The 24714-nt window shown below is 47.2% G+C and overlaps 1 protein-coding gene and 1 non-coding gene across 3 annotated transcripts; both read left to right on the top strand.

Moving 5' to 3' along the window:
• The first annotated feature begins 1039 nt into the window (after positions 1-1039).
• LOC112236131 (cyclin-dependent kinase 12) lies at positions 1040-19311 on the top strand. Of its 2 annotated transcripts, none has more exons than XM_024404708.2 (14): positions 1040-3105; positions 6144-6851; positions 7397-7576; positions 7807-7946; positions 8316-8486; positions 8577-8766; positions 11942-11998; positions 12788-12889; positions 13236-13313; positions 14085-14201; positions 14327-14458; positions 14696-14919; positions 15113-15556; positions 17405-19311. In XM_024404708.2, the coding sequence occupies exons 1-14, from the start codon at positions 1847-1849 to the stop codon at positions 17827-17829; spliced, it is 4227 nt and encodes a 1408-aa protein (XP_024260476.2). In that variant the 5' UTR covers positions 1040-1846; the 3' UTR covers positions 17830-19311. The 2 variants fall into 2 exon arrangements, 1 of the variants encoding a protein (XP_024260476.2); XR_002951172.2 differs by having other exon boundaries at positions 1043-3105; positions 15113-16056; positions 17405-17539.
• On the top strand, positions 7155-7291 carry LOC112236137. The gene has a single exon (XR_002951173.1). It is a non-coding gene; the product is annotated as a small nucleolar RNA SNORA5 (small nucleolar RNA).
• Positions 19312-24714: the final 5403 nt, after the last annotated feature.

Here is a 24714-nt window from a genome sequence, read left to right as displayed (position 1 = left end):
ACTACTTACCATGTTAGCTAACCCTTCCCCTAAACCTTTAACCTAAATCATAACCTTAATGTTAACCCCTAGCCTAGCTAACGTAGCCACCTAGATAACATTAGCCAAGTAGCTAACGTTAGCCACAACAAATTGGAAATAGTAACATATCATACGTATTGCAAATTCGTAACATATCATAGAAATGGATGATGGACATCCGCAAATTAATACATACCATACTAAATGTAACATATCATACTAAGTTGAGTGTCCCGGACTTTAACTATGTTACGTCTACCCTTGAGTCCAGGTTGGAAATGGAGGTATTGGTTAGATAATTTTAGATATGTTTCAACATACAATTATGGATACTTTTTCATAACACAAGTCTCTGATGGTGGAGACCGGTCTACGATACCATTAGTGTTGAAATAAATAAGTTAGTATTTATTTAACATTGGCGTTACTACTAGAAACTGTCTAATGTTGAGCACTGCACTGATTTATTATGGAGCAAAATTAAATAATTATTGAATGTGCTGATACCTCATGGAAGCAAGAGTTGTCTCTGGTTACCATTTCTGTGGTTGTTGGGGTGACACCACTGAGTGTTGTGTTTTTTTTAGGTGACACCACTGAGTGATAAAAAAAATACATTTGTTTTAAATCGGTTAGTGTCAGTTTGCTATGTTTTGCGACAACGGGGTCTCAGTAATCTGTATTTACACATCATAGCTAGCTGTTGGACGGCTGCACAGGGATATGGCCACTTTCTGTTTAATTTCTTAATACAATTTTGACACATTATTCTACCCGTATCGTTTTTGTGTTCCGTATTTTGTTATAAAACTTCTGAAGTTGTTTAAATTATTTACAAGCTAGCTAATTTAGTTGGAAAACAATAATGTTGACTTTCATGGAAAGAAAGTTATATTTAATAGGCCCTCTACAGGTGAAAAATTACGTCTCACCAAGGGCGGTTGGCGGTGCAGCTCCCTGGATAACGCTTTGGGATAGGCTGTTGCTGAGCTACCATGAAGAATGACAGCCGTCGAGACTTCCGGTACTAGTCATAGGGCGATAACGATAAGAGCGCAGTTGCAGAATTTATAACAGGAGCCACAATGGCGGTTGTCGTCTCTTGACAGGGCTGTGGATGTTATTAAATCCACTATCATCGCCCTAAAGATAGGCCTGGTTGATTCCCAGAGCCATTAAAAATAAACTGGAACAATTACTGCACATGAAAATACTATAATTTCTGATCAATATCAAATTAACAAGAGATAAAATTATATTAAAAGGGACCATGTAAACAGTACCAACCGGGTCAAGTTTTCATTTTGTTCGAGAAACAACATCGGCTGTTAATGACGGCTAACTGTTTGTTTATTGAACTCCAAAACCGTAAATCTAAGGAACAATAACACCTAAACTAAGCTTGGCACCGGACAAGGGAATCTAAAAGAAAAGGGACTTATTTTTTTCTTTCGTTTTTTACCTAACAGCATGCTAGCTACACAGAGCTAGCTAGCCAAATAGAAACGGAGAAGAGCGCACAATGCTCCGATTTATTGTTTGGGCCTTTCAGCCAGTTTCTCTAACTAGCTAAATGCACAGGCCTTCATTTTAGTGGCGGTTTTTGGCACTAGCAACCTTTATTTTTCTGATTTGACAAACCATGCTGCCGAACGACTTGGATAATGCGTGAGGACTAAACCTGGGCAGACTATTTTCTATTTGTCGGCTTGCTTAGAACACTGGATCTATTTTTACCGGATTTCGGAGTACTACTCTCCCGTTAATGTATTATCTCGGCTACAGAGGCCCACGCTCGGGAGAGGTTCCGCCGCTGACGTGAGGAATGCCTGGGTCGGATAGACACCATGGGACCAAGAGGAAGCCGGAATCCAACAGTAGCGTTGCCCTGCCACCCCAAACAACGAGCGGCAACAGTGGGCTACACCAGCCCCTGGTCCTGCCTCATACCTCTGCGGGCAACATGACGAGCAAGGACGGTAACCTCCAGTCAAAGTCGTCAGTGCCAGCTTCTTCCAAGCGCAAACGGCATAAATCAGCCAAACATGGACGTGAGTCCGAGGTGGCTCAGGGCCCTGGTTTTTCTGCGCTCGCCTCCACAGCGCCTCCTTCCGTTAGCGCCGTGAAGCCGCTGGTAGAATATGACGACATAAGTTCCGATTCGGATACTTTTTCGGACCCGCCTGCTGAGAGAGGGTCTGGGGATCGGTTAGAACCTGTTCCAGATTATAGTAAAGGGGATGGGGGCGGGGCTGTTGGTAGAGATGGTCGGGAACACAAACACCGACACTCGCGCAAAAAGTCGAAGGATCCCAACAAAGTTAGAGACTCTGGGGAAGGGGGTCAGAGTACCAAGAAAAAAAGCAGCAAAGACCGTGAGAGAGGGAGCTCTGGGAAAGTCAAGGAGAAGGTGGCCTCCCTGTCCTCTGTAGCATCCCTGTCCTCCGGGTCACGCCGTCAGGGTCAGCTGGAGGCTGACTTGGGGCCAAAGCGTGGAGAGTTGCCCCCTTCCTCCCAGGCCCAAACTGCAGCCAGTGTGGGAAGCACCACATCCTCCTCCTCCTCATCTCGCAGCAAGGAGGGTGGCCGCTCCGGGAAGTCTCGTAAGGATAAGCCACAGAAGAGAGAAGGGCTTGAGGGTCGGGGGGATGCAACTGCCAGCCAGAGCACCTCTGCCTCTCAGAAGGTCCGGACAGAGAGGAGCCAACGCAAGTCATCAAAGAGTCACAAGTCCAGCCCTAAGGGCAAGGGGCAGCCTTCCTCGAGCAGGGGGAGCCCTCGCCGGAAGGTAACAGCCCCTACACAGTCCCCCAGCCCCCCAAGGAGAGGGGGTAATGGAAGCCCCATGGTCGGTAGTTACAGCCAGGAGGTGGACAGCTACCACCACCAGAGACGCAGGCTGGCCCCACAGAGCCCCAGCCCCTACAGGGAGATGTCCAGGCGGAGCAGGCAGAGGTCGGACAGCCCCTACGCCAGCAGGCAGAGGTCTTCCAGCTATGAGCGAGACGACAGCCCCTACTCAAGGAGACGCTCCATCAGTCCCTATGGTAACCGCAGGTCCTCCAGCGCTAGCCCTGTGTCCCGGTGAGTATTCTAGCTTGGCCCAGGCACCTTCCATTCAGTTTGCCTCGTATACACATTCACATTTATGCTAGTTGCGTAATTCGTACCAAATCGCACTCTATTCCCTTTATACAGCACTACTTTTGACCAGGCCCCACGAGACTCTGGTCAAAAGTAGTGGACTACAAAGGGAATATGGTGTCATTTGAGATACAGCCTAATACTAACATGTAGCTATGGACTACTACTAGCCACCCAATCTCAGTCGGTTATTCACTCACTATGCATGGCATGCACCTCCACACACAGAGGCATATTCACCAGTGCTGGCTAACACATTGATTCTCACAAATGCCCAAGGTGCCTTTTTACAGAGACCCAGTAAGGCCCCAAACGTGGTAATGAACTGTTGTTGTTACTGTTGATGTTCTCATTGGTCATACTGGAACAGGGCCAGGCCACTCCGACTGTTTCTACTGTTTTTCTACCCCCTTTTGTCTGTGCTAAGGAGGTGCTTGTACTGTGTGTTTGATAAAGCAGCAATATGTATTTTTTGGGGGCGACCTGACCAAATTTACAGAGAAATGTGAGTTATAGATCTGCCATTCTCATTGAAAGTAAGTTTAAGAAGCAGTAGATATGTTCTATGTGTGCTATTTCTATGCTTCCTGTTAAGTTTCGTTTTTGCGTCTTTTACTTTCGGTTTTGTACATCGGCTTCAAACAGCTGAAAATACAATATTTTGGGTTATAGACAATATTTCACAGCGAGTTTAGTTGGTACAATGATGCATTGCTTGTTTAGTCACAAACTGAAATTAGGAGAACTATTAGAATTTTAGCAAACAGGAAATGGCGGAGAGATTTCTGCATATTGCAACTTTTAAAATCGTAAGTGGTCGAGACAGCGCTTTAGACAGCTGAGGTTGAGCCATGGGGTAACTGACAGTACCTGCAGCTTCCTCTCCTGTGCTCCTAGCCTCAGGGTGTTGGAATGGGAATGGCTAGGCCAGGTTGCAGTGTCCTGTATAGGCTATTTAAAATTATGGTCAGGGAAGAGACATTGATTCTATGTTCAGATGTGTCTGTGTGACATGCAGGGCTGTTTCTGCCAGGGAGTTGTTGCCTCTTGCCATGTGGTGTAGAGGGGGAAGGGAAACCTATGGAAGTCAGGTGAGGCATCACATTGGGCTCAGACAGACACAGGCAAGGCCTGTGCTCCAGTCTAGGGAAACCCTATGAGGAGCTGTGGTGGTCTTTGGAGCAGGAGAGGGCATAAATTGGGGGATAGACTACACTAGCCAGACAGCGGGGTGATGGTAGCTCTCCAGGGACAGGGTTAGAGAGCCTTGGGTTAGGCTGTTGACATTCAGCCATTTTGATTTTGTGTTGTGTCAGAGAGTGGACCTTGAGCTTCTGTTGATGGGAGGGGGCATAGCTGTACGATAAAACTAGGCCCTCCATAGTGATCGTTAAAAGGTTCTCTGCTGTCAGTAGACTCTGTTGAAAGATGCTGCTGGTGAATCATGTTGGTGTAGTCTTTTTATTTCATTTTATTTAACCTTTATTTAACTAGGCAAGTCAGTTAAGAACAAATTCTTATTTACAATGACTGCCTACCCTGGCCAAACCTTAACCCGGATGACACTGGGCCAATTGTGCACCGCACTACGGGACTCCCAATCACGGCCGGTTGTGATACAGCCTGGAATCGAACCAGGGTCTGTAGTGACGCCTCTAGCACTGAGATGCAGTACCTTAGACCGCTGCGTCCCTCGGGTGCCAGTCGAGCCTGTATCTAACTGTAGGCTATTTGTTTAGTCTAGCTAATTAACTTCAATATCCCAGTTATTAACTTATAATAATCACATTTTAGATTTAGTTTGTAGACTTTTATAAGTCTTCATGCTCAGGGACATGTTCACTTGCTACTAGTTAATTTGTTTTCCTAACCTTCAAACAAATGATTGAATCTGAATGTTGTCTCCACAGTTAAAGGGATACTTAATTATTTTAGTCAGTGCCATCTTCTTCCATGTGCCCTTTATGAGGCCGTCATTGTAAATAAGAATTTGTTCTTAACTGATTTGCCTAGTAAAATCTCAAATAAAAATCTACTTCCCAAGAGTCAGATGAACTTGTGGATACCATTTTTATGTCTGCATGCAGTTTGAAGGAAGTTGCCAACTAGCGCTAGATTAATTGCTAACTAGTTAGCATTGTCTCGCAAAACCACCTCGAACTTCCTTCATACTGGACACAAAGATAAAAATGGTATTGATGAGTTTATCTCACTCTGCCAAAATCCCAAAGTATCCCTTTAAGTATGTTCAGAATCTTCGTACTTTTCATACTTACGTCTCCCACATTTGAACAAGGGTTACTTTGATGGTTATCAAAAGTATGTATGGTGATGAGGTGTCTGAATTTGGCCTAATGCCAGAGGAATGTTGAGGTTAACTCACAAGACAGTAGACTTCCGGAGGACGTTTGTACACACATTGGCTACTTTAAGTTCAGACTAAAGCAAAGGTTGTTCCCCTGACTGACCTAATTGTATGTTTGTATGCTGACTAAGGGAATGGGAAGTGTAGCTTATATGGAAGGAGACACCGCACACTGACCGCATTTACACATAACTCATTTTATCTTAGCAAATAGCACTACCTCCCTGAACTTGCCTCTAACTGAGCTTGAATCAGGGTCCTGCCTCGCCAACATACGTGACCGCCAGTTGACCACTTACAAACCAGTTGTTATAGAAAAGGATCCAATTCCATAGCACAATTGGTGAAATGCCAAGCTAGCTGTGGAGTGAGCTTGCCGCATGGTCTTATCTCATTATATAAACATAACACACGTTTGGTAGTTATCATCTGCAATGACGTGCCATTTGTTGTTTTTATTAACACCTTAATACACCAGTGCACAATGCCCCAGTAATGTCAAATGGCCTCCCTTCGAGTTCCTCTTTCTTGGTGCTCACTCCCAACTTAGAGAGAGAGAACTTGCAGCCAGCAAGGAATTATTGTTTTCCTAACATCTTCCCTCTCTCTCCAGGCGCTCAGTTCGCTCCCGGAGTCGCTCGCCTCCTTTCTCCTCTTCCCGTCGCTCCTCCTCTCGCTCTCGCAACAAGAAGCATTCGTCCTCTGCCGGGGGAGGTGGGTCTCACAGCAGCCGGCCCACCAGCCGCTCCCCACCCTCCTCCCGCCTGCCACTCAACTCCAGCCTGGGGGCAGAGCTTAGCCGGAGAAAGAAGGAGCGCCAGGCTGCGGTGGCTGCAGCTCGTCCCCCCTCCCCTCCACCTTCCTCACGCAAGACCAAGGGGTCCACTTCACGCCCCCCTAAAGCTGAGCCTGAGAGAGTACCTGAGAGAGAGACTGTCCAAGCCGTGGACCTCCAGCCTCCACCCAGTGCACCCCAGCCCCGGGACACTCTTGTTGGGGAAGAACACGGCTCTGCATCTTCACCCTTCTCATCTCCTGCTCCCCCTCTGCCCCCCGGTCAGACGACCCCACTACCTCCACCTCCTCTGCCCTCCACCCCTGTCACCCAACTTCAGCCACCTACACCCCAGGGCCAGACTGAGACCAGCCTCGCACCCTCCACAGCCCTCTCCTCCTCCTCCTCCTCATTGTCGTCCCCCCAGTCCAAATCTCCTGCCCCCATGCCCACTCGCAGCCCTGCCCGCCTGACACCCATCCACAAGACCTCCACTCTGCCCCCCCTGCCTTTACCACCCATGCTAGTGGGAGACTGCCAGGACAGGTAAGCCATGAAACGTGCATACACACACACACACACACACAAACACAACTATCCTCTCCCCAGTCCTGTTGCTTGGCAAACGTGTAGTCATCAACAGAACAGTCATTAGGCCTTTACTGTAGGCTCAGGTTTCCCCCAACAGTCAGTCTCTCTGAAACACACACCTGCCTGCAGTACAGTACTGGAATTCTGAACAGATTACCTGAATGCTCTGTAGGCGATGGTTTAGCTGCCATCAGACCGTGACTATGTCAAGTAGTCAAAACAGGCCTACGTGGGACTTCAAAATTATTACTAACTCCTTGCAGCCTTTTCAAATTCAGTGCTTCCTCTACAGTGGACTGCGCTGGCCAAAATGGCTGCTGAGGTGAAACTGTAGTTCATGGGCCCCACATCCCTTTGTCATGGTAGTTGGGGATACATTTGTGCCACAGACATATAAGGAAAAGAAAATACAAACTCATGAAATGAAATGTTATTTTTCTCTCCTTCCTTCTCTACCTTCAATCTCTCGCGCTCTCTTTTTCTCTCTCTCCCTCCATCAGTCCGAAGAAGTCCACTCCTCCTCAGAGGTCTTCCAGGAAGGAGAAAGAGGTGCGGAATCGGCCGTCTCTGATTGATCTCCCGCTGCCCCCCACGCTGGCCGGAGGAGACCCCTCTCCCCCTCAGTCCCCCATCTACAGAGCTCCACCTCCGCCCCAGTCCGCTCTCAAGAAGAGACCAAAGTGAGTTCCTATCTGCTCAACCTAACCTACCCTTCTCCTCCTCATCAATCACCCCAAACCACCTCTCTACACTCCTCTTTTCCACAGCCCTCCTCTCCCACCGCAGCCTATTTCCTTTCAATAGAAAGGGGAAAAAAATAAGCATAAGATAGTACAAAGTTATCATCAAGGGCTTATTCCGTGAGGTAAAACGTTTCCTAATAGCAAGTCTCCTCGACTCTCCTGTCTAGGTTTTGCTGTCCACGCTATGGCGAACGCAAACAGACACAGAGCGACTGGGGCAAACGCTGCGTGGACAAGTTTGACATCATCGGCATTATCGGGGAGGGCACCTACGGCCAGGTGTACAAGGCCAAGGACAAAGACACCGGTGAGAGCCCCGTGTGTCGCCCTTTCACTGGCATACCTGTGTTTTCGTTGTTCTTGAGAGAGGCTCAAAGGATCCCCACGCCTGCAGTATGTGTGTATGCCACGGGGTGTTGTGACTGATCTCGCCTCCCCATGTCCCCTTTGCTCCAGCCTCTCTATGCGTGTCTTTCAGAGGAATTTGAAATTAAGCAGAAGACACATTCCCGTTGGGCGTCCGTGTACATCGGACAAATGTGTTTTTTATTTAGCTCGTTTATTCATCTTCTGATCAGGACAATCGACAGAGTTGCTACCATAAAACTGACATTTTCATCCACCCTCCTACATTGGACAGTAACGTAATGTTCATGTTGTTCTACCTGCCCTCTAGGTGAGCTGGTGGCTCTGAAGAAGGTGCGTCTGGACAATGAGAAGGAGGGCTTCCCCATCACGGCCATCCGAGAGATCAAGATCCTCCGCCAGCTCAACCACCGCAGCGTGGTCAACATGAAGGAGATCGTCACAGACAAACAGGACGCACTGGACTTCAAGAAGGACAAAGGTGTGTGTGTGTGTTTTTTTTTGCTTGGTGTATGTCTGTGCCTGTATGCGTGTGTATGCGGATCCTCCTCACCCCTGCCTGTCCCGTCAGGTGCCTTCTACCTGGTGTTTGAGTACATGGATCATGACCTGATGGGTCTGCTGGAGTCGGGGCTGTGTCAGTTCTCCCAGGAACATGTGAGGAGCTTCATGAGACAGCTGATGGAGGGGCTGGACTACTGCCACAAGAAGAACTTCCTGCACAGAGACATCAAGTGCTCCAACATACTGCTCAACAACAGGTACAAGTGTAGCATGGTAATATCACGGTACCAAAACGTCATGGCACTTATGATACCAACATTTTAACATACCGTTGTACCGTTCCTATGAGACTACGGAATCTTTCAGCCCTACCGATCTAAAGAACCCACTGCTTGTTAGAAAATGTTTATAAAGTCAGTTTGGTTTATAAAGTCGGTTGAATTGAAGCACCAGCCACTAGTCTCTTGTATGCACAGGTCCAATAATGTCCACTTCACTTTAGTGCGCTTATCACGTATGGCGGCTATAATCAGCCAGCTGCATCCCCTACCAGCCCTCACTCACCTGCTTCTCTCAGCATCCCCTACCAGCCCTCACTCACCTGCTTCTCTCAGCATCCCCTACCAGCCCTCACTCACCTGCTTCTCTCAGCATCCCACTCACCTGCTTCTCCAGCCCTCACTCACCTGCTTCTCTCAGCATCCCCTACCAGCCCTCACTCACCTGCTTCTCTCAGCATACCAGCCCTCACTCACCTGCTTCTCTCCAGCCTACCAGCTCTCACTCACCTGCTTCTCTCAGCTTCCCCTACCAGCCCTCACTCACCTGCTTCTCAGCTTCCCCTACCAGCCCTCACTCACCTGCTTCTCTCAGCATCCCCTACCAGCCCTCACTCACCTGCTTCTCTCAGCATCCCCTACCAGCCCTCACTCACCTGCTTCTCTCAGCTCCCCCTACCAGCCCTCACTCACCTGTTTCTCAGCTTCCCCTACCAGCCCTCACTCACCTGCTTCTCTCAGCATCCCCTACCAGCCCTCACTCACCTGCTTCTCTCAGCATCCCCTACCAGCCCTCACTCACCTGCTTCTCTCAGCATCCCCTACCAGCCCTCACTCACCTGCTTCTCTCAGCATCCCCTACCAGCCCTCACTCACCTGCTTCTCTCAGCATCCCCTACCAGCCCTCACTCACCTGCCCTACCAGCCCTCACTCACCTGCTTCTCTCAGCATTCCCCTCACCAGCCCTCACTCACCTGCTTCTCTCAGCTTCCCCTACCAGCCCTCACTCACCTGCTTCTCTCAGCATCCCCTACCAGCCCTCACTCACCTGCTTCTCTCAGCATCCCCTACCAGCCCTCACTCACCTGCTTCTCTCAGCATCACTCACCCCAGCTACCAGCCCTCACTCACCTGCTTCTCTCAGCATCCCCTACCAGCCCTCACTCACCTGCTTCTCTCAGCATCCCCTACCAGCCCTCACTCACCTGCTTCTCTCAGCATCCCCTACCAGCCCTCACTCACCTGCTTCTCTCAGCATCCCCTACCAGCCCTCACTCACCTGCTTCTCTCAGCATCCCCTACCAGCCCTCACTCACCTGCTTCTCTCAGCATCCCCTACCTGCTTCTCTCTCCATCCCCTCTTCATGCTCATCTATTCCTCCATTATTTTTTCAAATATAATTTAGCCTTGATGGCGAGCGTGGATGCAGACCCCGATGGCTTCTGTTAGATTTGTACATGTGTTTCATTGGAGCAGCGCTCAGTTCAAGCAATGTTGATACATTGTATCATTTCGTCGCCTGTTCTAACCAAGAACAGATTCCAGTCAGAGTAGACTTTGCGAGTTCACTGTCATACAGCCTCTGAGTGTCAGAGAGGGGAAATGGAGCACCGCGTCACGACAGGCATGCTTGCAAGCTTTGCAGCAAAGAAAACGTCTTGTCTCTAGCCTAAACTGCAACAACAACAAAATATCTGAGCAATATTACCGGAGTTAACTTTTTTTCTTTCTAACAGGATTCGTGCGCATTTGATATAATTTCACAAACCATGTCGCGGGTAGTTTTTTAAAAACAAATCTGGGGTCGCTAACTTTGTTCAGTCATGTTACCTAGCTAGCTAACAATCTGGTTACTTGACAGTGGGCTTTAGGCTAATTTGATTGGCACAGGAAGAACGGAGAAGGGGCTGCTACTCATGAGATGTGCTTCAAAGCTAGATTCATAGAGGTAGGCCTATTGTAAGCCTAAACTATATCAAATGTCTCTTTCTGGGGCTCCTTAAATTCTGTTTGGTGCCTAACGGTTTAAAAGTTGGGAGCAGTGTGTGTGTGTGTGTGAGGGACTGTGTCTGTGTTAACTGAAGAGTAAATGTGTCGTGCAGCGCTTTCCCCTTACTGCTACAATGCCATGCAGATCATTATGCATGTCCCCCCATTCCTCCAGCCAAATCACAGGTAGGGCCTTTGCAAATATGAGCAAATCAGCCATTCTATGCAGTTACATGCAATGCGTTGTATTGAGTAGAAGTGTGAATTTCAGTGACAGGTTCTTTGCGTAGCACGTGCGCAGAACATTTAGGAAACGGGAACAAGCGTCCGGGAGACAGGGCAAACAGGATGCTAGGCCACTGATTTCCCCCCTCGTATAGTATCATTAGTTAAATGTTGGTGTCGTGACAACACTAATAGGTTCAGAAGGAGGGAAGGAACAGTGTTTTTTTCCACCCCTGGTCCATGGGCCGGTCCGTGAGATGTTGCTGGCTGGTCGCTGAGATGGTTCACTGTCCATTTGAAATGATACACTTCCACAGTGCTAGTTTTAAAGGTAGACTCAACGAGAAGACGGGCAGCACCGTGAGATGAGCAAGACTTTCCCCGTCACACAGAGTATCTCTGCGCCTCACGCTGCTACAACGTGGTATCTACGGGACCAAAACAGCGGCCGAGTTCAGCCTCGCGCTTCAACGCTCTTAGTTGTCGTGGAGCTTGACCCACTACTGCTGTTTACTTTGTGCAGCTACGTCACATCGCTGAGTCTACCTTTTAATGTAAGCAGTTCCCCAAGGAGGGAAAAGCATAGCTTTGCCGGTCCGTGGTATAAACAATGGACCCACTAACCTAGAATGTTATGGTAATGGCAACGGTAGCAGTTTGTGTGGTTTTAGTAGTGAACACAAGGGAGTTTGTTTGAAATGATTGTTGTAGCTATAGTAGGGTTGGGTTTTTCCCTTTTTGATTGGTGCTTCTTTCAATGTGCAACGTTCTACCATGGGAATTCAAATGCTCTTTCCTCTGCCTCGCTGTTTTTGATTGAATTATTCACTTCTGTAGTTAGGGTTGTGTAAGTTAACAGCTGTAGAAATGCAATAAGTTGTGTTGTTATTGAGTTTGATTCTCTGTCTCTAACTTCTTTTATCTCTCTCCTCGCGCAGTGGTCAGATCAAACTGGCTGACTTTGGTTTGGCCCGCCTCTACAACTCGGAGGAAAGGTGAGAGACTTGGATTTTTTCAAGTTGCTTCGGCGCAACGGTGACATCATCATAAAGTCAGAGGTCCTTCCTGTCCCTGGTTCATACCTTTTTAAACTGTGACCCTCACACTGGCCTTTTCTCATTTGGGTAAAAAGCCCCGTCCTCCACCCTCTCTCCTCTGTCCGACGACCTCTGTGACACGGGAAATTTCAATTTGTTAGTAGGTGACCGGAACAGTGTCCTTCCCTCCTTGATAGCCACCTTTCATGAGGATAGTCATATGTGTATCCTACCAGAGTCCTTCACGGAGGTTTTGATACCTGCCACACCCTCTTTGAATCCGCTTCTGTTTTGTTGGAGGAGAAAAGCATGCACACAAACAATATGCTACTTCATTTAGTTGATCACTTTACACATTTATTTTGGGATCCACCAATGTAAACCTAATTTGCCTCATGATCTGTGAGTGGAGGAGTGTCATTTCATACAAGCACATTTTGATCCACGCTCCCTCTCCTCGATTACCTTTGATCTTCTTCAAAAGAAAGCGAGAGAAGACGGAGGAGAGAGGACGCTGGAGTTGAGCAAATCCAATTGAGAAAAGGCAGTCTGAATGAAAACACCTATCTATTCCAATGATTCCCCACTTGGTGGTGCTGTGTCCTGTATAAAGAGGTTCTCCCTCCGTCAGCCCATTGTTGAGCGATGCATTGTGGGTGTTTGGGCACTGGAGGGCAGAGTAGAGTAGAGGTACTGGTACTGTATCTGCGTGTTCTATCTGAATGTTCCCTTCCCTGCTCTCTCCAGTCGACCCTACACTAATAAAGTAATCACGCTATGGTACCGTCCCCCTGAGCTCCTCCTGGGAGAGGAGAGGTACTCTCCGGCCATCGACGTCTGGAGCTGCGGGTTAGTACACACACACACACACACACACACACACACACACACACACACACACACACACAGCTCAGCGTGACTCACCCACACACTGCCATGTACCTGGACACATTTCATTCACACACATTCTCCAATCAAACATGCTCTACGTAGGAAAACAGATTGCACTTACCTTATTTTTCCACATGGTGTCACTATAAAACTGATATATAATTTTGACTGAAGTAGTCGGAGCTATAAACCTAAAAACTGGCAAAGAATTATCACTCTTAACAAATCCTAACTCAAGATTGGTAAATCCTTTATTTTTATTTTTATGTGAGTTATCAAAATTGTCCATTGAATGTTTGCACAGGTGTATTCTGGGAGAACTGTTCACCAAGAAGCCCATCTTCCAAGCCAATCAGGAGCTGCTGCAGTTAGAGTTGATCAGGTATGCTACTGTTGCCCCCTGCTGCCTGGAAGACTGCATTGCCACGTTAAAATCCTGTCTGACATGGCAACCTATTTCTTATATAGCAGCCATACTCAACAGGCAGACCGCAGTCCAGACCCAGAATGGGGTCAATACGGACCGCGGGTCCTGACTTTCTTTTGTTTTTTGGAACTCAGTCGGGCTTTCAACCTACTGCTGTTGAGTGTGACTTCTAAATTTGGAAGGGCAGGTTTCCTCTTCATGTCATTCACTGACCGATCTTAAAGAGCTGTTTTTAACTTGTCATAAATGTCCAGTTGATGTCAACTAGAGAGGTAAGTTGACCAGCTACCTAAATCTTGTAGTTATCATGGCCAAATGATGTGCCCGGGGGCCTCGACCCACATTGGTCCCCCATTTTAGGTTTTATTGAGTCATGCGGGTATCATATGAACACACATAAGAAATGGCAAAATGTGTAGAATTGCAGGAAATTGGCTTATTAAAAGTATGTTCTCTTCGCCAACAAGAGGCGCGTGAACCATTTCGGGTCGTATGGGTTTTGAGGTTGGGGTTTGTTACTACGCTGGTAAATGGCTGCCGCCTAGGACATTTGTGGGACTGGACCCTCTCAAATAGTAGTTGAATACCCCTGCTATATAGTGGACTACTTTTGACCAGAGCTCTAAGGGCCTCGGTCAACAGCATTGCACTATATAGGGAATAGGCTGCCATCTGGGATACAGTCCATGTTTACCACAGCTCTAACTCTCTCCCTCTCTGTCTCAGTCGTCTGTGTGGGAGCCCGTGTCCTGCTGCCTGGCCTGACGTCATCAAGCTGCCCTACTTCAACACCATGAAGCCCAAGAAACAGTACCGCCGACGGCTGCGCGAGGAGTTTGCCTTGTATGTAACATGACATGCACACCATGGGATTTTCTAGTCCTTTCATCAATCTGATAGTTGTGTCAGTACATCAGTTGTTGATGCTATTTGTTTGACTCGCACGCTCTCATCTCTCTCTCTGTCAGTCTGCCTGCTCAGGCCCTGGACCTGCTGGACCGCATGCTGACCCTTGACCCTGCGCGGCGCTGCACGGCCGAACAGGCTCTCAATAGTGACTTCCTGTGTAACGTGGAGCCCAGCAAGATGTCACCGCCCAAGTGAGGACCTCGTCTTTGCCCTGTCCTTTCCTGGGCCCATTACATCTAGAGAACAACCTCAAACTATCCACCACCATACGCCCAAACCCTTATTGCTTTCTTTCTGTCACACCCAACACCCCTCTTCGCTTTCTATCCTATACACTTACCTTTAGCCTTTCTTTCTGTTTTTCTCCCTCATACTTTCATCACCCTGTTTTTGCCTCTTTATCATACTCTCTGTCTCTCTCTCTCCAGTCTCCCTCACTGGCAGGACTGCCACGAGCTGTGGAGTAAGAAACGGCGGCGCCAGCGTCAGAGCGGGCTGCCCGAGGATGTGCCTGTGCCCAAAGTGCCCCGTAAGGACCCCTCAGGGGCTTCCAGTGGAGAGAACAGCCGGCCCCAAGCCAGCCCAGCTGGAGCCCCGCCCCCTCCGCCAGGAAGACCACCACCCTCAGCCATCTCTGCCAATGAGCTAGCAGGTCATGCAGAAACAGTAGTCACAGTTCGCTACTATAGAAGAACATACCCTTATCCAAATGTCTCCTTGGTTAGATAGTGGCTGCACAGGTAGACAGGTTGTTGTAAGTCTATAATGTGAATGTATGTTGTCTCCGTACGCTCTCAGCAGACTGCTGTCTACAGTATGTGTGACCATTGTCTCTCTCCCATCAGGCCTGGGTGCTGCGGCGGAGCAGCTGAACCAGACAGAGCTGGCTGTACTGTTGAACCTGCTGCAGAGACAGACAGACCTCAGTCTGCCTCAGATGGCCCAGCTCCTCAACGTCTCCTCCAACCCAGAGAGCCAGCAGCAGCTAGAGACCCTTAGCCAGTCCCTGTCTGCCCTGACCGAGGCCTCCCACCACCGGGGGGCCTCAGAGGACCAGGGTCCGGCTAGGCCCCAGCCCCCTGAACCTCCCCCAGAGCCTCAGGAGCCCTCCCCGCACCACAGCGAGCCGCCCCTCAGCCAGGATGACCAGACCAACCTCCTGGCCCTCCTATTGGGCCAGCTCATCAAGCCGCAGGCCGAGGGGGCGGAGCAAGGCGACGAGAGCAATGGCGTCCAATCAGAGGCGGCAGTGACTCGCGGTTCGTCAGCCTCCACTGCTGACCGCAAGGGCAAGTCTGGGTTCAGTCTCTAGGGGGAGGGGCAGAGAGCACTGGGTCAGGGGATCTCACAGGAGACTGGTGGACGATCTTGTCATGGTGCGGATCTTGTCATCCAATTATTTTCCTGCTTACCATAAAGCCGTTGTAAATTACTTTATAAATGAGCTGATGAGATGAAAGATCTTAACTAAATGGCAAATCGAAAGAAAGATTCCACGGTTACTTTAAATATTTTTTGAGGAAGTTTTATGTTGTCTAGACCCACCACCTCTCCCCCCTCCTCTCACCAACAGTTTCACCCCCACCCACCTTTTGTCTGTCTCACCCGTCTCCTACTTCCAAAGGCTACTTTCACCCACTCAGTCACACATAGGTGGAAACATACCATACATGAAGTTGGCAAGTCCTCAAGATGTCTGACCAGAGTGGCTTCGGACGGCCCAGGTCACATGGACTGGGCTTTGGGCACAAAGACTTTTCTCATTGGTGTGAATGTAAACTAAGAGAAGGTTTGTAGTTTTACAGCGTTAGAAAGACAATGGTTCCCACTGCACTCTCCCCTTCACCCTTTCACTCCTGCCCCTCTTTATCACCCTGTTTTCTTTTCCCATTCCCTCTTTCTCTCTCATTTCTCCATTTGTTAAAGCAGGTTTCTTGGATTGTTCTTCCTTCCATAAAAATATATTGATTCAAAACCAGTCTGTAATGTCCACATTTTTATGAAGAAAGTCTAATAAATTATCAAGCAAAAATAAATGTTTTGAACCTTAGACTTCACCTGCATGTCCTTCATTTAACTTTTATTTAAAATCACACATTTTAAATTTTATGTTTGTATGTTGTCTTTTACATTAGTCCTCGGTATCATCCAACGCTAGTAAAAGCGTTCTCCTCTGTAGTCTGTATCCGTAGTCACCCTACTGTTGTCACTTAACGCAACAACCCTGTTGCCTAGGAAACAATTGTAGCAGCAGTGTTTCCCGGTAGCCATGGCAGCAGACTGAGAAGGCATCTCTCTCTGTCTCAGCTTTATGCACCTCTCCCCCTCCCCAAACTTCAGGTTTTACCCCTCCCTATCCATAATAACCCATGCTCGTATTGTTGTTGAAATATAACTGAGTGTCTGTCAGGGTTGAACAAACCCTAAGGTGAGCATTCCCCTCTACTATGTAAAGTGCTTTGGGTGTCTCAAAAAGCGCTATATTGGTCCAGTCAATTATTATTGTTGTAACCCCCCCATGTCCTGCGTCTTTCTTTTGTAGTTCACATACGTGTGTGTGAATAAATGTCATGTTGATTATTTAGGTCACCGTGAGGTCTTTTGATATTCCATCATCTCTCAACATTACAACTTGTCTGTCAACATTTAAAAAAAATGTTGGTACACTTTAAACACATACGTAAGGATTTTATGACATACCATGAACCGAGAGGGGAGGAATTACGTAGGTGGCACAATTCTAGCCTAGTTTTGAGAATGAACATTTATCATAATCACAATTGTGGTATTTAGTAGCATTATCAACCCGTGACAGCTACACATTTTACTCATCCAATTCTACAGTATCCTATTGAAAACATTTATCCAACTGAAACGACATTGTTGACTGGATGGTGAGGTAGGAATGGTACATGATCTCCCTCTGCTGGCCACGGTGGGAGATACAGCTGTACGTTGTCTAGACCCCACTCACAAACACTTACCTGGGACATTTCACGAAAGGGGTTTGAATAAAAATGTGTCTGTAGTGTAGATGGCACAAATGTCCAGGTGAAATCTCACTGTAACTGTGTCTGCTTTTGTGTTTCTTGTAAATATCCGATTGACTGTCTTGTTTTCTCTGACTCCCCCCTCAGACTGTGCAGTCACCAAGCGGAAGCAGCAGATTGGAACAAATCAGGTCCCTCCATCCTCCGAGCGACGTCCCCCCTCTCCGCCTGGCCCTCCACCCTCAGCCCTCCTCTCTCCTGGCCAGCAGCAGCCCAGCTCTGAACCCCAGCCCGGGCCCGGCCAGGACATCAGCCCGGCGGTGGCAGCCGCCCTGCTGCAGCTCATCTCCCAACAGGACCCAGAGGCTGGGGCCCCCCAGCGCAACAGGGACCACTCCCCCGCTGTGGGCACCCCTGTCCGGGGACAGCCACCCCCTGCCTGGATGACTGACTCCCCTAAACCATCCCCTGCTAGAGAGCCTCCTACTGGCATGGAACCCACTGCCTCTGCTATCCCAGCACAGTTCCCCAAGGACCAGGACCTCCGCTTTGCCCACAGGACCGCTCGCTGATCCTGGGTGGGCCTGTTTAGAGACCTGGGGTAGAGTGGGCCGACCTACAGGGACAGGAGCCAGGGACTCCTACTCTACTGATAATGATGATACTATACACCAATCTCTCTAGGTGGGAACAGAAGAGCAGCTCACCTGAGCAGGTTGTGTATATTGGAAGATGTGAGGTGAGCAATCATGTGAGATTGTTAGTCTGGAGAAAAGAGCAGGTCTTCGGGTCTGGATATTTGGAGGATGTTATTGTGAAGATGGCCAGTGTTGGTTTGGCTAAAGGACAAACTAAGCCCCACTCTAGACAGACAGACAGACTGGGGTTGGGCCTTGGTGAGGGTTCTAGACCTGGGGGTAGGACAAAGTTCCACACCCTTCAATCACTAACACTGCCCCTCCTGGACCTCCTGACTTGCTGAAGAAGTTGGTTCCACACATGGAATGTGATCAGCTGTGATTTTTCTTTTGTTTAATTTGCAACTCAAATGATTGTTATGTCTACTGCAGTGCCCTCTAACGACGAGGCTATCAGTGGGTTTTGGAGTCTGGTGTCCTCACTCCTTTTCATCTGCGGTTGAATGGGTGGGGGTTGGTGTCTGCTACGTATGACACTGGTGGAACAAAGAACAAGTCTGAAATGTAGAGGTGGTTAACTGGGGGGTACAGATGTGAAACACTGGGACTGCGAGCGAATTAACTACTCAGTCAGTCTCATCATGCTAGCTGGCTCCTGACTTTCAACCTCGTGCCTCCTTTGTGTCCTTAGCAACCCCTGAATGATCTTTGCCCCCACGGGAGAGTTGAGTTGTTTCTTCTGTTCTGGAAGGCACATTAACAAGAGAAGGCATGGCTCAAAATAAATTAGCATACCTTGTGTGTCCTTGGTCAAAGGTACTGTAAAATAAGGTATTTGGGTCTCAGTCCTATCTCCTCTTGTTGTTTCTAGGTATGTCAGCCTCAGTTAGCATTCCCATGTAGAAATGAACATGTTCATTCTCGATCGCTCGCGCTCTCTAATAACAGATTTGTGTGCCTCTCTTAACCCTCATACTTCCTCTGCTACACACTGGCAGAAAACACAAACTCTGACACTGTCATTAACTGCTCTACTATACTCACTAGTCTTTCATTGACCCTCTGTTCACAGCTAGCAAGCCGGTCACCCAACCCATAGTGACTGGACACCTATAGACTTACACACACACACACACACACCTCTCTCCAAAGCTTTCCCTGATGATCTCTGATAGCCTTGTGTTATCTCTTGCCTCCCTGCCTAAATCTGTGCAGCAAATACGTTTTGTGTGATTATTTTCTACTTTAAAGACAAAGTTACATGTTAAAACGATGGTCCATGGCTGTTTCCTTTGTTTTGTTTTGGGAAGGGAGAAATTGGGAAGAGATCTGGCTTTGGGTTTCACGTGACCATGTGACTGTAAAAGATGATATTTTGTAATATGTGTTTTCTCGGTTCAGTTTATTAAAGGAAATCATGCGACCAGAAAGTTTTTAAAGTGATGTGATTTATTCTCTTATCATGTACACAGAGTATACCAAACACTAGGAACACTTTCCTAATATTGAATTGTAGCCATTTTGCCCTCAGAACCGCCACAATTTTTCGGGGCATGGACTCCACCTGGTGTCGAAAGCATTTGACAGGGATGCTGGCCCATGTAGACTCCAATGCTTCTCACAGTTGTCAAGTTGGGTGGATGTCCTTTGGGTGGTATACCATTCTTGATACATATGGGAGACTTGAGTGTGTGAAACCCAGCAGCATTGCAGTTCTTGTCTCACAGCAGTGTGCCTGGCACTTACTACCATACCCTTTTAAAGGCACTTAAATCTTTTGTCTTGCCCATTCAGCCTCTGGCACACATACAAAATCCATGTCTGAATTGTCTCAAAGCTTAAAAATAATTTAACCAGTTTCCCCTTCATTTACACTGATTTAAGTGGATTTAACAACTCATGTCAGTAAGGGATCATAGCTTTCACCTGGATTCATCTGGTCAGTCTATAAAATGGAAAGAGCAGGTGTTCTTAGTGTTTTGTATACTCAGTGTATTTTGCTTGATAGAATTCAGAATGGCCACTAGGTGGCACGTTGAATCATCTTTCTCTCAAACGCTTTCTCACTCTTTCTCACACAGACACAGGGTCACTGGAAGACGTGTGACAAGGCAGAATTTGCCACAGGACTTTTCAATCAGGTGTGGCACTATTGATTAAGTTTTAATAAAATCAAATGAGGCAAATGTTTTAAAAGGAGGGCAAAAGATTTTTATTTTTACGATTTGACAACTCCTGCACTATTTCAGTACTAAACGTTGAGTGCTGCTGCAGCCTCTGCTTACCTTGGTCAATCAGACAGAAATTGCAGTTCGCGCGGGCCGGCCACAAATCTCTACTTTCCTCCGGGTTTTTATTTAGAAAGGCGATGAACAAAAAAATCATACATAAATGTAGCAGCATTAGTGACCTGACATGTTTTATTGGATGGAAACGAGACCATTTTTTTCAGTCTGATCAACTTTAGGCTACTAACACAAGCTGTCCCTCTGGCCAGAGTAAACGAAGCAGTAACGTTGTGCTTTTATAGCCCTTTTTTGGAGGGAAGAATGTGAATGGGATCAAATTTGGTTTATACTGAACAAAAATATATAATAATATAAATATAAACGTAAATCATGTAGTGTAGAGTAAAGTATTGCTAACAAGCAAACATTTCAATTGCTTTAAATGGAGATATCTCCACCATTTCAGTCCTGATTACTGGGAGTTCGCTCAAGGTGTTGTTCTGTTGTCCACTGACAGAATAAGGTGTTGGATATGCCAGGCAAGCTGCAGCTCAGTGTTGGCCTGGAGCTGGGTCGTTACTCAAAGTAGGTTAATGTCCAGTCGTGTCCACTGACTGTGACTGTGGAGCCTCAGGAGCGGCTGGTGAGCTGGACTGTCTCTGTCCTTGCCTTGAATGTGCTGTAGGTCTACCCTGTGGAAGAGAGATAGCAAGGGGTTAGACAAATCCACGAGACATTCAACAAAATTATCGCTATCTGAATATTAGGCTCATATAGTTCAAATATTGAAGTAGCCAAATTAAATATGTTAGCCTACTGAGAAAAGAGAAGATACATGCTACAGTTTTGCTTACATATGAGATCGGAGAAGGACTCACCCTGGTCCTGTTCCGTCTCCTTCGCTTATACCGGGGTGTCTTCTCAGTAGGTCTGGTCTCGTTTACCAACACCAGTCCAGCGGAGGGTGCTGCGCGTCTTCGTCCTGGGGGAATGAGAGACTGACCCTGAATTTAGGTTGACAACCCGTTGGGACCTCCGTAGTCTAGGGAGGGCAAGGTTTGGACCCTGAGGGACAGGGATGAGGTGTTAGTCTTCTGGGTGGCACTGGCACATTAGGTTGCAAGGACTGTGTTGAAAAATCCGGCTCTGCATATTCCTCCTGTCGTGGCACTGAGGGCATCCACATGAAAAGAGTCGTCGGACAATTCTGAGAGACCAAACTCATTCAGGTAGCAAAAAAAAAACAACCGGTGCGCAAAAACCTTAAACATAGTCCAGCCTAGTGTAACACAGTTTATTCGCTTGGAACCACAGGCTATTTGTCTTCTAAAAATATCGTTGTCCTGTCCAGTATTTTATGGGTTAGCACCTTTTGATGAGGCGGGAAGCGCGAGAAACCTACTAATTGTTTACGGTGACAAAGACAACACTTGAATCGTCAAGAGCACATTACATAAGCAATTGACTGGTGCGTCATTTGGGTAGGCCAAAACGGTATCCCATAGACTCCCAAAGTAAATGCAGATGGAAAATCATGCACGCAATTAACACTTACAGCATGCTACGGATTCTCAGTCATGAGAGGAGGACCTAAGGCCCGAAACTGTAATGGGGGATTGCCTGTACATTTCTTAACTCCATGGCTTTTCAAAAGTAGCTGGACATCATGTGAAATTCACGATGATACCTGGTTAAATATTTTTGTCTAACTCGGGGAGGAACATAAGGGAAGCCAGGGGGAAGGTCACTCAATACAAGATACTAGAAAGGTTCTTTTGGACTCCATCAAGGCTTCATAAAATGGGTTTTATGGACAATAATCTGTGCTGGAAATGTCAATTTGACACAGGGACATTCTTACAAGCTATATAGGAATGCATAGCTACCTTTCTGGAAGGATATTCTGAAACATTTGGGAGAATGGTCAGAATCAACAATCCCAGTTTCATCAAGAATATGTCTCTTAGGTGACAACATAATTACCTTATGTATCAAATGAGGAATTTTCACTGATCACTGTTGGTATCCTTACAGCTTCTGCTTTGGAAAGGCCATGCCACTCCTACTCTGAAACAGTGGATAGAATCAATGCTGGACGTGGCATCTTATGAACAAATGCTTGCTAGAATCACTGGTAGAAATGAAAAGGTTAAGAGAATCCGGACACACTTTCTTGGTCACGTCGTTTCTGGGACTGGGAGGTGATAGTCCAGGTTGAATGTTAACACTGTGCTTGTGAACCCATGTTTTATTGTATCTTATGTGAAGCTGAAGTAGTATTAGATTGTGAATGCATGTTGTCCTGGAGGGTATGTCTGGATGTCATCCTCAATGTTTTATGGCTTTACAATCTGTTTGTTTGATTTAAAAAAAAAAGGACTAAACTAATAACATCTAGCTCATGTAGCCTAATGAACAGTAGAAAGTCAAGAATGGGGCAAATGTAGAGGTGGGGCTGAACAGTCTAATGGCAGGCTGTGTGTGTTGGTGTTGAGTTCTCCCCGCGCCCTATTTTGCCCACAGACTAGTTCTACATTTGGCACACGTACAGACACGCTTACCCCCTGCCCCACCAGCCAGACACAGGCCCAGCTGAGCCCTCTGGGTGAGTGATCCTTTATGAGTGGTGATGGTGGGGGGCTCACCTGCCCCAAACGCAGAGTGTGTGACTGAGAGGGTTGTGTGTGTGTGTGTGTGTGTGTGGTGTGTGTGTGTGTGTGTGCATATATATGTCTGTTTGTGTGTTCACGTGCTTGTGTGTGTGTGTGTGTGTGTGTGTGTGTGTGTCTGTCCTATAGGGGCTTTATATGATAGTGAATGTGCCCACGGGGAGCTGCCACAGGAGAAGTAGTGGACATGCCAGTGCCAAGTCTTAGAGACAAGAGGAATACATTGAGGAGCGGGGGTAGACAAGGTTTTATCATCAATCAGGGAATGCCCATAAAAGTGCCACCCTGCCATTTTGATTATCATACTCACTATGGCCCATCCAGACAACCCATGGACGATGTCTGTGCTAAGACCCTCCATTTTGACTGTCGTCATCGGTTTCATCCCACAGCTTGTTCTACACGCTTCTTTTTTGATATGGTTCTGGAGGAATAAGAAATATTATAAACTGGGTGGTTCGAGCCCTGAATGCTGATTGGCTGACAGCCGTGGTATATCAGCCCGTATATCATCATATTTTTTACTGCTCTAATTATGTTGGTAACCAGTTTAAAATAGCAATAAGGAACCTCTGAAGTTTGTGGTATATGGCCAATATAGCACGGCCAAAGGCTGTATCCAGGCAATCCGTGTTGCGTCGTGCACAAGAACAGCCCTTAGCCATGGTATATTGGCCATATACCACACCCCCTTGGCCTTATTGCTTAATTATGACACGAGGCATTCTTTGTACCCATAGAGCAGTAGACCAAGATACTTTTATATGTTCTTCTGGAATACGGTGTTTGTGTGTGTGTGCAGCTGTGCATGTATGTGTGTGTGTATGTTTTGCTTATGCTTCTTGTACTTCCTGAGTGTTTGCTTGTGTCTGAGCCACAGTTGCCTCCCTGTGCCCTGCTAGAGTTTGATGTTCAGTTTGATGACTGAGGCTCTTTGATCCAAGGCTGTGTAGATTCAGGGAGCGGAGACAGAGACTCCCGTGGCCCCAGAGCTAAGACATAGTTATATATACACAAACACGCACAGACACACACACATGCACACACACACACACACACACGCACAGACACACGCACACACACACACACACACACACCACTGGAACACAGAGAAGGGTACAGGCATCGCTGCTGAGCACGTGTCACATTCAAATTCCATATAGAGTTGCATGAACAGCAGAATTGCAACATTTTGTTTAATGGCTGAACACTTACAACGAACCTCATGGCTTAACCTAACGTTGCGGAGTCCTTGCTTCCTTTTTTTCGGGGGAAACGGAAGTTATGTTGAAAATACTGTATCCCTGAAAACCAGAAACATCTGCTTCCTGCCAGCGCTGCTAAGGTCGCTCACGGCTAAGACACAATTATAAACGTTGAAAAATATTTACATTTCGAATTCAACTCAGGCCGTGTGGTGAAAGTTAAGCACAATGTTTAATTAGCCGTCTCTCCTCACCATCTTTGCAACCAAATTGTGTGTCAGTCGTTCCAGATATGGCTACATGTTTATTGATGGGCTCTTTGAAAAACCCGTTGACTTTATTCCTCCAGTGATATATGTTTTACTGCTGCAGCAGAGTGCTTTATTGCTGTTTTAAACACCAAATACTAATCCTCCTCAGTTTATAGTTCACAGCCAAAATGGTGCCACAGTTTGTTGTTCGCCGTTTTATCACTAATGAGTAATAGCCACAGAAAGACAGTAACAGAATCGCTAGTCGAACCACTAGACAGAGATGAGAGAAACAGATCAGTGTTCACAGTGTTTGAGGGGGGTTAAGACTGGGGTTAGTCAATAGAAAGCTCCATCGACCAAGTATAGACACTGAATAATCCCACATTTCCGGTGGGTGAAAGTGACCATTGCCAGACGTCGCTCTGCCTCTTTCTATTTCTCGCTCAGGTCTGCCTCTTTAAGG

This window comes from Oncorhynchus tshawytscha, linkage group LG27 (genome assembly GCF_018296145.1).
Source record: "Oncorhynchus tshawytscha isolate Ot180627B linkage group LG27, Otsh_v2.0, whole genome shotgun sequence".
NCBI lineage: Eukaryota > Metazoa > Chordata > Actinopteri > Salmoniformes > Salmonidae > Oncorhynchus > Oncorhynchus tshawytscha.
Note: the sequence above shows the minus strand (reverse complement) of the source record. Positions and strands in the feature narration are given on the sequence as shown.

Excerpts from the sequence above, each read along its gene's own strand:
- LOC112236131 (XM_024404708.2), top strand. The coding sequence starts at position 1,847 with ATGCCTGGGTCGGATAGACACCATGGGACCAAGAGGAAGCCGGAATCC. Across the intron at positions 14,920-15,112 it reads CTCTGCCAATGAGCTAGCAG|GCCTGGGTGCTGCGGCGGAG; the intron begins GTCATGCAGAAA and ends CTCTCCCATCAG. Across the intron at positions 15,557-17,404 it reads CTCCACTGCTGACCGCAAGG|ACTGTGCAGTCACCAAGCGG; the intron begins GCAAGTCTGGGT and ends CTCCCCCCTCAG.